The 13,123-nt window shown below is 41.0% G+C and overlaps 1 protein-coding gene across 3 annotated transcripts in view; it reads left to right on the forward strand.

Moving 5' to 3' along the window:
- The window catches only part of pam (peptidylglycine alpha-amidating monooxygenase), a 108,046-nt gene that overhangs the window by 27,713 nt on the left and 67,210 nt on the right, over nt 1-13,123 (forward strand). For all 3 annotated transcript variants that reach the window (XM_034095540.2, XM_034095541.2, XM_071205069.1), the window contains exons 9-11: nt 2,862-2,929; nt 8,319-8,399; nt 8,482-8,558. In XM_034095540.2, the coding sequence (XP_033951431.1) occupies nt 2,862-2,929; nt 8,319-8,399; nt 8,482-8,558 (226 nt within the window). The remainder of the gene's footprint in view (nt 1-2,861; nt 2,930-8,318; nt 8,400-8,481; nt 8,559-13,123) is intronic.

The raw sequence follows: 13,123 nt of genomic DNA on the forward strand, positions 1-13,123 counted from the left end.
TATCCATTACACTATATATAATCCAGGGGGCGGTATTGCGCCTAAAAGCTGTTTCCCTGCGCTCTTAACCTAGCCTGTCTTTCAGGCCTCAGGCTTGAAAATTACTTTTCTAGAACAAATGACCATAAAGCCCCTGTCACACTGTCCCGAAATTGACACCCGATGGACACACGATAAAGGAAATGTTCAAATTCGGCTGTGATCGTAGCAACATCGGGTCATTCGTGAGGGCATCTAAGCCATCGTATGACCGCCGGTGGAGTTTCTCAGGCTCCGACAGCAACTTCGTGAGCGGCAACTTCGTAAGGCACTCGTGAGGGCATCTTGTCAAATCGTGTCATCTTCGTGTTATCATCGGTGCATTCACATTCACTCTGATCGGGGCGAATGCCCGATGGCACCGAGGATAACAAGATGCCCTCACGATGGCCTTACGAAGGGCAAAATTGACACACGAATTCAACACGAAAATGAACCTTCGCAAGGTCCTTCGGCAATTTTTTGGCATGCCAAAGATTTTGCCTCCGCTCACGAAGTTGCTGCCGGAGCCTGAGAAACTCCGCCAGCGGTCATACGATGGCTTAAGATGCCCGTCACGAATGGCCCGATGTTGCTACGATCACAGCTGAATTTGAACATTTCCTTTATCGTGCGTCCATCGGGTTGTTTTATTGCACAACAAAATCATGTAAATAACCCAATTTGTGTTCTGTGAAACTAAAAAGGATATAATATATTATTTTGAAGGACAGTTGACAGGAAATTGTTGTTGTTATGGAAACAACATTACGGAGAAAACGTAATATTTTCTACATATAAAGTAAAGAACAAAGTCTGAAGATATCAGTACAGTATCATAGTACTGTAACATAATTGTTTTTGGTACTTTCATTGCAGTTGTATGTCTTAAATGTAATGTAAATGTTGCCTTCGTGTGTGGTTCGGGGCCATCTTCGTGCGAAATTCACAATTCCATATTCGTGTGTCCATCGGGTGTCAATTTCGGGACAGTGTGACAGGGCCTTTACTACACTTCTAAAAGGGGAAAATTAATAATCTTTTTTCTCATAGTAATGATAAACCTGTGAGTTGGATGTAGAAAAGTTAGAATGAATATAGATGTTTTTTATTTTAAAGAAAATTCAGATTGAACATAGTAAAAAACTAAATTATAGTGTCCGTCCACATTTTTGTTTTACTTATAGTGAAAACCACCCTTGAATGATGGGATAGTAGACAAAATGCTGTAGGAATCCAAACTATAACATATAATAAGTACCCTGTATCAAGATTGATGCAAAACAAGTGAAATTTGACCTTTTTAGAGATATTTAGCAAAAAAAAACACTTCTGGGGTCATTTGGGTGGATTATTTATCTCTGGAACCCATTGGTCGATTTTGGTTATTGACACTTCTTTTGAACCGTTAGAGCCAATAGAATCGAGAAGAAGTTCCTCAATCCATCTAAACATTTCCATTGAGGAGTTAGAACGATGCGCTCGCAGCTTGCCCAAAACTGGAACCTCCGTCACACACTATTATGAAAAATGCGATTATTGCCATAAATATGATGATGGATTATCACTAATAATTTCAAAGTGACACAGAGACATTGAATTAACATTCAGCAGCGTTTATATGCGTTCTAATGCCATTGAACACAACTTTTAATCAGAAAACAGCAAAGGTAAGACGTATTTGCCGTTTTGGCTCCGTAAAGTGAAGTTGTGTGTTGTCTTTGCTGGCCTTCGCTGCCCTGAGTTCTGGTCTCACAGTGATGATTCGTATACCATTGGAATTTCAGCTTTCAGGCTCAGCTTTCTAGTTTGTGCAGATCCGATGAAGTATAAAAGATCGCTACCGTGAGTTATGTGCTAAGTGCGTTAGCACCCTTTCGCTTAGTGCTAATTCAGAGGCTCGGCGTTAGACTTGTGCTTTGTTTCGTTAAAAATGTTTCACATCGTCAGGCAACTGAGTTTCTTCCCGTTAAGTGGGTATGACACATTAATAGGTTATTAAATGTTAAGAAGCCCTGAGACACAGTTTCGTGAATAGTGTTGTTTTTAGCTTCCGCCAACGGGGGCACCGGGCTTAACAGGTTAACAGAGTTACACATATTTAAAAATGTGGTATAAATGACCCCCTTGGCGCTTCTAGTGACCCTGTCTGGCGTCAGAGTTCAGTTTTCGCTGAGACAAGCTTGCGGGAGCAGCTATGCTGCGCGAGGTGCGGTTTTTACCCTGAACATGGCAGAAAAGCGAAAGAAAAAGTAATGTTTCACAATGATTGGGGAGACAACACACTGAGAGCACAGCAGCCAAGGTTGCAGGTGCTCATTGTACAAACTGATAAACAGGGTCAAAGTTATGGGCCGAGGAACATATTTCCCTAACAATGAGTACTGTTATCCAATGGGAGGGGATGCTCACATTGCCTTTACCTGCCACTGATGGCTGCAGCGCCCTGAGCGTCAAATATCACCGCCGATGGGAATACGTTGCAATCAGTTGAAAGCTCTGTGCGTAAGTTTAAGAAGCAGAAAGAGACTTGTTGTGTCAGAAATGGACGCCAAAGGACCCTGACCAAGCGTCGTTCTTTGACGCGCAGGGAGTGAGACTGTGTTGACCAATACGCTATTCTGTTTTACATTTGTTCAAAATAAAGATGGAAATTAAAAAATGAAATGAAAGGCGGCCTTACTTCATGTCTGCGACGGTCATTATTTTGCTTAGCAGCAGTGGGTTATTGAGTATTCATAACCTCTGAAATGTCCAAATTGACAAATCAGAATCAAGTATTCAACTAAGTTGTGTATTAAACTGTGACACGCACTTCCTGTTCTCTCTGTGCCTCCTCACAGGCAGCCGTTCATCGCTGGCATATACTTGCTTATGTCTGTGGACACAGTTATCCTTCCAGGAAAAAAAGGTATGTTTGTTGCATTTGTTCTCAAAGTTTACAATTAAGTCCAACCATATGGTGGTCGATAATGTAGCTTACATTAGCTACATTTAGCTCCAGGAAACGCTGAAACTCGGAGGCCACAAAGACTGTGTAAAGTGTGTTTTTCCTCCTACCTCTTGGCTCTATTGTTCCACAAAGGAATCCAAAAGCATTCAGGAAGGATTCATTCCCTACAGCCTTCTACCATTTTGACCACCACAGGATGGCACTGACAAACACATACAGATTATTCAAATGCATATCCAAAAAGAAATCACGGCAAGCCTACTCCACTCCTCTTGTCATTTCTCAAATATTAATTTATCTTCTTTCGATACTTCCTTCCTCCCTTCCTTCCTTCTGTACTTCTTTCATTGCTTCCTTCACTTTAAATACAGTATATAGTATTTGTGTAAGTATTGATAATTTGTTATAAAAGTCTTAAAATAGTTTTGTCTTAATAGCTGTCATAACAGTACTATTTTTTATTTAATTTAGTTTTGCTATGTTTTATTTTTTCTGTGTCTTTGTATGCACCACATATACCAAAGCAGATTCCTTGTAAACCTACTAGATTCTGAAACCCTAACCTATCTGTCCTTTCTCTTTTTCTGTGCTTCATTCCAAAATGTCTTTCTTCCTTCAATCTTTTTTATTTATTTTCCTTACCTTCCATTTTACACATTTCTATTCATACCTTCTGTTGTTCCTTCCGTCCTCCTCCATCCATCCTTGCTTCCTTCCTTTTATCTTTCTTCCTTTTGTTGTGTCTTTCTTCATTTCCTCCTTTCATATACTTTTGCTTCCTTCCTTTCAATTTCCTTCTTCCTTTATTTTCTTCTTTTCTTTATTCTAACTTCCCTTCCTTCTTCTATCTTTCCTTTCACCCTCCTTACCTTCCTTCCTCCTTTATTCCTTGCTTTCATTTCTTCCACCTTATATCCCTTATTTTCTTCCATCTGTCTTTCCTCTTTTGCTTCTTCTCTCCTTCCTCACATCCATTCCTTCTTTTTACCCCCTTTACCTTCTTCCATCATTCCTTCTGTCATCGGTTTGTGCTTTCTTATATCCTTCATTTCTTCCTCCTTTTTTCTTTGCTCTCTTCCTTCCCTCCTTTGTTTTTTGAATCCTTACTTCTTACTTCCTTCTTTCATTTCTTCCTTGTTCCACATGACATTTTCCTCCTTTCCTTTCTAGCATAGAGAAAAATAAAATAAAAGAAGGAAGGCATTCAGTGCAGTGAACTCGGAGTAACACATGGTCCCGTCTCTATCTCACCTTTCATAATAATCAACAGCTGTACTAATAGCAGCAAGCAAACCGCAAAGAACAGTGCACAGAATGGGAAGTCCAGTCAAATCTGAATACGTATCGATGTAGCTTCCATTATAAGACGTCTGTCTGATTCACTTTGTCAAAACAAAAGCTGGAGTCCATCACTCCAATGCCTTTTTTTATATTGCATTTTTTGTGCTGTAATTCATCCCATTTCATTGCCAGGGAGGTAAACAGTGTAAAGCCTCTCAGCCCTCCATTACACAAAGATGTTTGCCTGCATCATTGAATGACCAGTCAGTGGCTCCTTCATCCAATCATACGCTTTGTCTGATCCCTGCTGCAAATAACTAACAAGATGATTTTGTCAGCGCGTCAGTCCACATGATACCGTTTATACTGTACATATTCATCTGTGTATAGCCTATTTATAAGTATTCTGTTTATAATTATTCTATTTATAATTATTCTTATTATGTAGACTCCTGCACTGCTATTGTGCACTTCTGGTCAGATGCCTAACTTACATTTCGTCACTAGTACATGTACTATGTAATGACAATAAAGTTGAATCTGAATCTGAATGATCCACATTCAGACGTTTGAATCAATAGATTACCAAAAGGAATCATCACAACTACAATATTTATTTAATCCTGGGGGAACATTTGGTTTTGTGACAGTTGCACCATTTTAGAATAAAACAAAAGAAGTAGAAATGCGTAATAAAAGTCGATGAAGCCACTGTGACACAGCGTCTTATATACAGGAAAGGGCAGGATGTCCTCAACAGCACAGAGACATGATGAAGACTCAGGCTGATGATGAAGACATGATGAAGACTCAGACTCATGGTGAAGACATGATGAAGACTCAGGCTCATGGTGAAGACATGATGAAGACTCAGGCTCATTGTGAAGACATGATGAAGACTCAGGCTCATTGTGAAGACATGATGAAGACTCAGGCGCATGATGAAGACTCAGGCTCATGATGAAGACATGATGAAGACTCAGACTCATGGTGAAGACATGATGAAGACTCAGGCTCATGGTGAAGACATGATGAAGACTCAGGCTCATTGTGAAGACATGATGAAGACTCAGGCTCATTGTGAAGACATGATGAAGACTCAGGCGCATGATGAAGACATGATGAAGACTCAGGCTCATTGTGAAGACATGATGAAGACTCAGGCTCATGATGAAGACATGATGAAGACTCAGGCTCATGATGAAGACTCAGGCTCATGGTGAAGACTCAGGCTCATGGTGAAGACATGATGAAGACATGATGAAGATTCAGGCTCAGGATGAAGACATGATGAAGACTCAGGCTCAGCATGAAGACATGATGAAGACTCAGGCTCATTGTGAAGACATGATGAAGACTCAGGCTCATGGTGAAGACTCAGGCTCGTGATGAAGACTCAGGCTCATGATGAAGTCATGATGAAGACTCAGGCTCATGATGAAGACATGATGTAGACTCAGGCTCATGATGAAGACATGATGAAGACTCAGGCTCATGATGAAGACATGATGAAGACTAAGGCTCATGATGAAGACATGATGAAGACTCAGGCTCATGATGAAGACTCAGGCTCATGGTGAAGACTCAGGCTCATGATGAAGACATGATGAAGACTCAGGCACATGATGAAGACTCAGGCTCATGGTGAAGACATGATGAAGACTCAGGCACATGATGAAGACTCATGCTCATGGTGAATACATGATGAAGACTTGATGAAGATTCAGTCTCAGGATGAAGACATGATGAAGACTCAGGCTCAGCATGAAGACATGATGAAGACTCAGGCTCAGAATGAAGACTCAGGCTCATGGTGAAGACTCAGGCTCATGATGAAGACATGATGAAGACTCAGACTCAGGATAAAGACATGATGAAGACTCAGGCACATGATGAACACTCAGGCTCATGATGAAGACTCAGGCTCATGATGAAGGCTCATGGTGAAGACATGATGAAGGTGCAGGCTCATGATGAAGACTCAGGCTCATGATGAAGGCTCATGGTGAAGACATGATGAAGACTCAGGCTCATGATGAAGACATGATGAAGACTCAGGCTTGTGATGAAGACTCAGGCTCATGGTGAAGACATGATGAAGACTCAGGCACATGATGAAGACTCAGGCTCATGGTGAAGACATGATGAAGACTCAGGCACATGATGAAGACTCAGGCTCATGGTGAATACATGATGAAGACATGATGAAGATTCAGTCTCAGGATGAAGACATGATGAAGACTCAGGCTCAGCATGAAGACATGATGAAGACTCAGGCTCATGGTGAAGACTCAGGCTCATGATGAAGACATGAAGAAGACTCAGGCACATGATGAACACTCAGGCTCATGGTGAACACATGATGAAGGTGCAGGCTCATGATGAAGACTCAGGCTCATGGTGAAGACATGATGAAGACTCAGGCTCATGATGAAGACATGATGAAGACTCAGGCTTGTGATGAAGACTCAGGCTCATGGTGAAGACATGATGAAGACTCAGACTCATGGTGAAGACTCAGGCTCATGATGAAGACTCAGGCTCATGATGAAGACTCAGGCTCATGATGAAGACATGATGAAGACTCAGACTCATGGTGAAGACATGATGAAGACTCAGGCTCATGATGAAGACTCAGGCTCATGGTGAAGACATGATGAAGACTCAGGCTCATGATGAAGACATGATGAAGACTCAGGCTCATGGTGAAGACTCAGGCTCATGATGAAGACTCAGGCTCATGATGAAGACTCAGGCTCATGGTGAAGACATGATGAAGACTCAGGCTCGTGATGAAGACTCAGGCTCATGGTGAAGACTCAGGCTCATGATGAAGACATGATGAAGACTCAGGCTCATGGTGAAGACAGGATGAAGACTCAGGCTCATGATGAAGACTCAGGCTCATGGTGAAGACATGATGAAGACTCAGGCTCGTGATTAAGACTCAGGCTCATGGTGAAGACTCAGGCTCATGGTGAAGACATGATGCAGACTCAGGCTCATAATGAAGACTCAGGCTCATGATGAAGACTCAGGCTCATGATGAAGACTCAGGCTCATAATGAAGACTCAGGCTCATGATGAAGACTCATGCTCATAATGAAGACTCAGGCTCATGATGAAGACTCAGGCTCATGATGAAGACTCAGGCTCATGATGAAGACTCAGGCTCATAATGAAGACTCAGGCTCATGATGAAGACTCAGGCTCATGATGAAGACATGATGAAGACTCAGGCTCATGGTGAAGACTCAGGCTCATGGTGAAGACATGATGCAGACTCAGGCTCATAATGAAGACTCAGGCTCATGATGAAGACTCAGGCTCATGATGAAGACTCAGGCTCATAATGAAGACTCAGGCTCATGATGAAGACTCAGGCTCATAATGAAGACTCAGGCTCATGATGAAGACTCAGGCTCATGATGAAGACTCAGGCTCATGATGAAGACTCAGGCTCATGATGAAGACTCAGGCTCATGATGAAGACATGATGAAGACTCAGGCTCATGGTGAAGACTCAGGCTCATGGTGAAGACTCAGGCTCATGGTGAAGACATGATGCAGACTCAGGCTCATAATGAAGACTCAGGCTCATGATGAAGACTCAGGCTCATGATGAAGACTCAGGCTCATAATGAAGACTCAGGCTCATGATGAAGACTCAGGCTCATAATGAAGACTCAGGCTCATGATGAAGACTCAGGCTCATGATGAAGACATGATGTAGACTCAGTCTCACAATGAAGACTCAGGCACATGGTGAAGACACGATGCAGACGCAGGCTCATGATGAAGACTCAGGCTCATGGTGAAAACATGATGAAGACTCAGGCTCATGGTGAAAACAGGATGAAGACTAATGGGGTTATTGTTAGGGGTAGATGCAAAAAAGCAGCAATTTAACGTCAAATAAATAAGTACATCTGTCTCTACGCATGTTTTGGAGAAGTTACTAATAGAAAAATAAAAAGTAAGATAAAATAAGAATGTACAAATCTAACAAAGTCTAACATGTAAGGTGTTAACAGAATGGGCCTTGACATCCCTTTTTATTTTTTAGAAACAAACGCAGACATGGCCTGTGACTACAGTTCATATCCAATCTACCCGTTTGCCTTCAGGACCCACACACACCACCTCGGTGAGTCATCCCAGGCTATTCATAAATCCATTTCAAAGTAACTTGAATCAGTATCCGTAGTAACCTGGCTGATGTGTTACAGGTAAAGTGGTAAGTGGCTACAGGATACGAGGCGGGAAGTGGAGCCTGATTGGGAGACAGTCCCCTCAGCTACCACAGGTATGGTATTACACTCTGTTACATCATTAGATATACTATTCTCGCAACGGTCCGCCTAATGTTCAGCTGTAATAATAATAATAATCTTTATTTGTATAGCTCCTTTCATACAACGAGTGCAGTCCGAATTGATTCACATAGACATTTCACAGAAAATGTATCACACAGAATACAGTTACCAGTAAAAGACATAAAAACTTACAATGTAGATTAAAGGTACAACAATGAAATTGTGCATTAAAATTAGGATAGTGCAAATTCAACACACAATCAGGGGACAGGTTAAAGACCTAGACAGAATTTGTTCGCCTGCCTGACTCTCCTGTATTTATTTGTTTCTCCTAACCTTTTCTAGCAGTCAGCATCAAGTTCCTTACCTCATTTGATTCAGGAGAACCTCAAGTTCAAATTTGGTTAATTTAAAGTCCAAATTTTACCTTAACTTTGTGTGATAATGGCTGAATTTACCAGCACTTTTCAAAAACGCCAGTACAAATGTTGTGTTTTTTACTGTTTACTCCACCAGGATCATAGGAATTTTCTTTTTTATTATTTATAAAGCTGCATTTAGATGTTTAAGGCTTCCTAATTAAATTGTATCTGCATATTATGTTCCCTGAGCAAGTTACAGCCATGTATTACAATATTATCGTAGGCGTTTTTCACTGAAATATAATATGGAATAATAAAAACAATGTATTTCCATATTTACATTTCTGATCATGTTTGTTCTGTCAAAATAAGGTTGAGAGAGTACACATATTAAACCATAACAGATGACATTGCAACACAAATAACTTGTTTCAGAGAAATGTATTCTCATTTGAACATTTAAATACAAACACAAACAGTGAAACAAATTCCAAGTGCTGGAGATACAAAGTGCAAATGAACAAAGTGCAAATTATCTTGCAACTATAAACAAAGTATTAGAAATATATACAAAGAGCAAAGGAAATGTATCAACATTGTTAAAAACTATTTACATTAAATACATTAATCGACTCTCTCCAGCTCTAGACTTAAGCCCCGGAGTACCACAAGGTTCAATACTCGGTCCACTTCTTTTTTCCCTATATATTAATCACCTGCCATCTGTCTGTCCTGATGTGGAAACACAGCTATATGCCGATGACACTGTGATATATGTGCATGCCAACACAAAGCAAAAGGCTGCTGATAAACTGACCTCAGCTTTAGTGCTGATCACTAGCTGGCTACACCGCTCCTGTCTTCAGCTTAATGTTAACAAAACAGTTGGAATGTTTTTCACAAAAAGAAAATGCAACATTGTGTCAAATATAAGCATCTCATGTGAACATATTAACATTGTGCCTCAGGTTAAGTACCTTGGAATCATTATTGACTCTAATTTAACATTCAAAACACAAGTCAAAAAAGTGACCCAAAGAGTCAAGTTTAGCCTAGCAAATTTTAAATACATAAGAAACACAATGACATTGAATTCTGCCAAATTATACATGAATGCCATGATCATGTCACATCTTACATACTGTCTCACAAGCTGGGGGCAAACTAACAGCTCCACACTGAAGCCACTAGCAACCCTGTACAAACAAACCCTCAAAGCACTGGACCACTGTACCATCCTCAACAAGCATAACATCCTGAGTTGGGAAGATTTAATAAAGTATAGGAACATCGTTCTGGTTTACAAAATCCTGCACAATACAGCCCCTCCACCTCTTAGCTCATTGGTTACTCAACGTAACAACACCTGACGGACCACTAGAAGCTCCACACGTGGCGACCTATCAGTCCCATTCAGGAAGAGGACTTTTGGTCAGTCATCATTCTCGGTCACAGCAATACAAAACTGGAACTCTCTACCCACTCAAATCAAAGACAGACACACACATCCCACCTTCACAGCTCACTTAAAAACATGGTTCACTGAGAACTACACCTGCACACACTAGTCTGTGTTAAGTATGGCGTGAGTGTTACATGTTGTGTTAGATGTTGTGATCATGGATGTTGCCCCTTGTTTCTGTGATGTGAATGTGATGGGCTATATGTGACAAGTACTGTATATAGTAACGTATGTTGTTTATTGTTCTCTTTTATCCTCTTTCCTCCTTTTTATTTTATTTTATATATTTTCTTATAACTAATGCTGTTGATATATTGTAATTTTAAGGGTGTCTATTACCATCTGGCCGGGGACAACGGCTGGAAATTAGCCATGTCGGCTAAAGCTGCTCCATTTACTGTTTTTGTGACAGTACATCGATGGGGACTGTCCATGACACTATAAATAAATAAACTAAACTAAACTAAATTACAGTCAGACTTGATTCAGTCAATCGAAAGTCTTAAGGTTTTACGTGCGGCTGCTATGCCACTTGCTGAAGCAATTTCTGTGAGCCACAAGACACAGTGTCACATCACACCGCGCACATTTCCAGATGGAACGTTTTTTGCAGAGCACACATTTTCGCCGACCTTTTGTTTCCGTGTCTCCAGTCCTGACCTCCGTCTCGCAAATGAGTCAATTCCCTCTTCCTCCCCCTCCTCGTCTGCACAGGACATTGACTCTCTGGCAAGCACTGTGCCCCTCTGGGTGGCACAAAGCTGCCAATTGGGACTGCAGACAGCAGTGTCCTGTACCACCTGTTGGACCTCTTGTGTACTGAATAGTATTGGATGAGCTGGTCAGACAAGTCCACGCCACCCATATATTTATTATATTCAACCACAGTGGAACATCATGGAGGTGCCATGATGTTTTCTTTTTGCCATTTCCCCGTTTCCTTAGCATACACATTCCTGGTGACAGTGTCTCCATTGAAGACTTGGTGTATTGTAGAGCACACTGACACCTCTCTCGTATCCATCCACTTCACAAACAAAGCTCCTTCTCTCTAAGCCATCGGATTGAGCCACTGGGGCACTTTGAGGTTAGCGCATTCAATTTGGATTTGGGCACGTTCTTCCGATTGTCGCGGAACCACATGCCACAAAACCCCTTGCAAATAGGTCAGTAAAAAGTTTTGGGCTGGTGTAGAAATTGTCTACAACAAGATGGTAACCTCTCCCCAAGTAGGAATTATCAATTAGGTCGCTGACAACATCATAGGAGAGACCCTGCCCTGAAATGAAGCGGCTCTTTCCAGTATAGATGGAAAAATCGATGGTATACCTATTGCTGGAGTCTGCTAACACAAACAGCTTCACACCCCACTTAGTTGGCTTGGCCTTCATGTACTGCCTCATTCCAATTTTGGCTTTTGTGGCTACCATCCGGGGGTTCCCAAACTTTTCAGCCCGCGATCCCCAAAATAACGGTGCCAGTGACTGGCGACCCCTGACAAATTCATTTAAGCTTTCCGCACTCTCGCGGGAATATCTCCGCAGTGGAGCGAGCTTAAGTTTCACTTTCGATTGCATGATATAGCCCAGCACAACACCTTCGTCAAACATGTTGCCACTTGTTTGTACCATTTTCAAGCGATTTGTAATCTGTTCTAGAAAAACGATGTGTTTTTTTGGATTTCAAGAAGCATATAGAACAAACAATGGATGTATTTTATGTATATCCATGCTGAAAGTAGATTTAGATGTTGGAGTGAGATAGAGATTATTATCTAATATATGCATCCGATGAAGCATTGCATGAAGTCTGTTGATGACCAGAGGCTGTTGTTGGGGCTGCATAAACGTTGTTTATTTTTGTTTTGTAGGCAGACCATGCCTCAGAGAGTTAAACTTGGGCCTGCGACCATAGTTTTACTGTATTTTTTTGTTTAAAACAGCGGAGGTTTGTGTCATACTACATGCGGTGTGTTTTGCATATCTCTTAGTAGTCTGTTGTCTCTGACATAAACTCTGTAATAAATGTAGTCTACATTTCATGAGGTTTAAAACCTGAGAGCATTTTAAATCGCATGTGAACAACATGCTTATGATCTGTATTTGTATTGTTGATTTATTGTGTGAACGAGGCGATACAGAGAAGGTTAAGCTGTCATTATTAGGCTGTTATGTACTGTTGGAGTGGAAAGAAGGCCTATTGTTTTTGGATATTTGTGGAGTTAGATGGTCCGTGAGTGTTTTTTTATTGGTTAAGTGTCCTTGGTATCAAAAAGTTTGAGAAACACTGCGCTAGTGGATTGTCAACGGGTGGAGCCTCGCTGCAGGGAAATTATACAGATGGCCTGTCCGCCCCTGAAAAATGTCTATTCACACGTTATTATTAATAATAATAAAAACATTTTTTTTAAATAAAAAAAGTAATCTTTTTTTAATTTACAATTTTTATTTTGTAATCATCTCGCATCTTAATCCATTGAAATGTATTTCCTAGGCTGCCACATTGCCTTGCATGTAGGGGTGCATACCGGTTCCCGGTATTACCGAAATACCGGTTACTGGCGGCTACGGTATACCGTACAGAAATCAGATCCGGTTTTCGATACTTTTTTTTTCTTTTTACATTTTTCTTTTCTTCATTTTTTTTTCATAAAAGTGAGGTGTAATATCCTCAAACTCGCGCCCAAACCGTCGGAATTACGATGTCAATTTCGCCGTGAAACTCCGCAAAC

Source organism: Pseudochaenichthys georgianus, chromosome 12 (assembly GCF_902827115.2).
Source record: "Pseudochaenichthys georgianus chromosome 12, fPseGeo1.2, whole genome shotgun sequence".
Lineage (NCBI taxonomy): Eukaryota > Metazoa > Chordata > Actinopteri > Perciformes > Channichthyidae > Pseudochaenichthys > Pseudochaenichthys georgianus.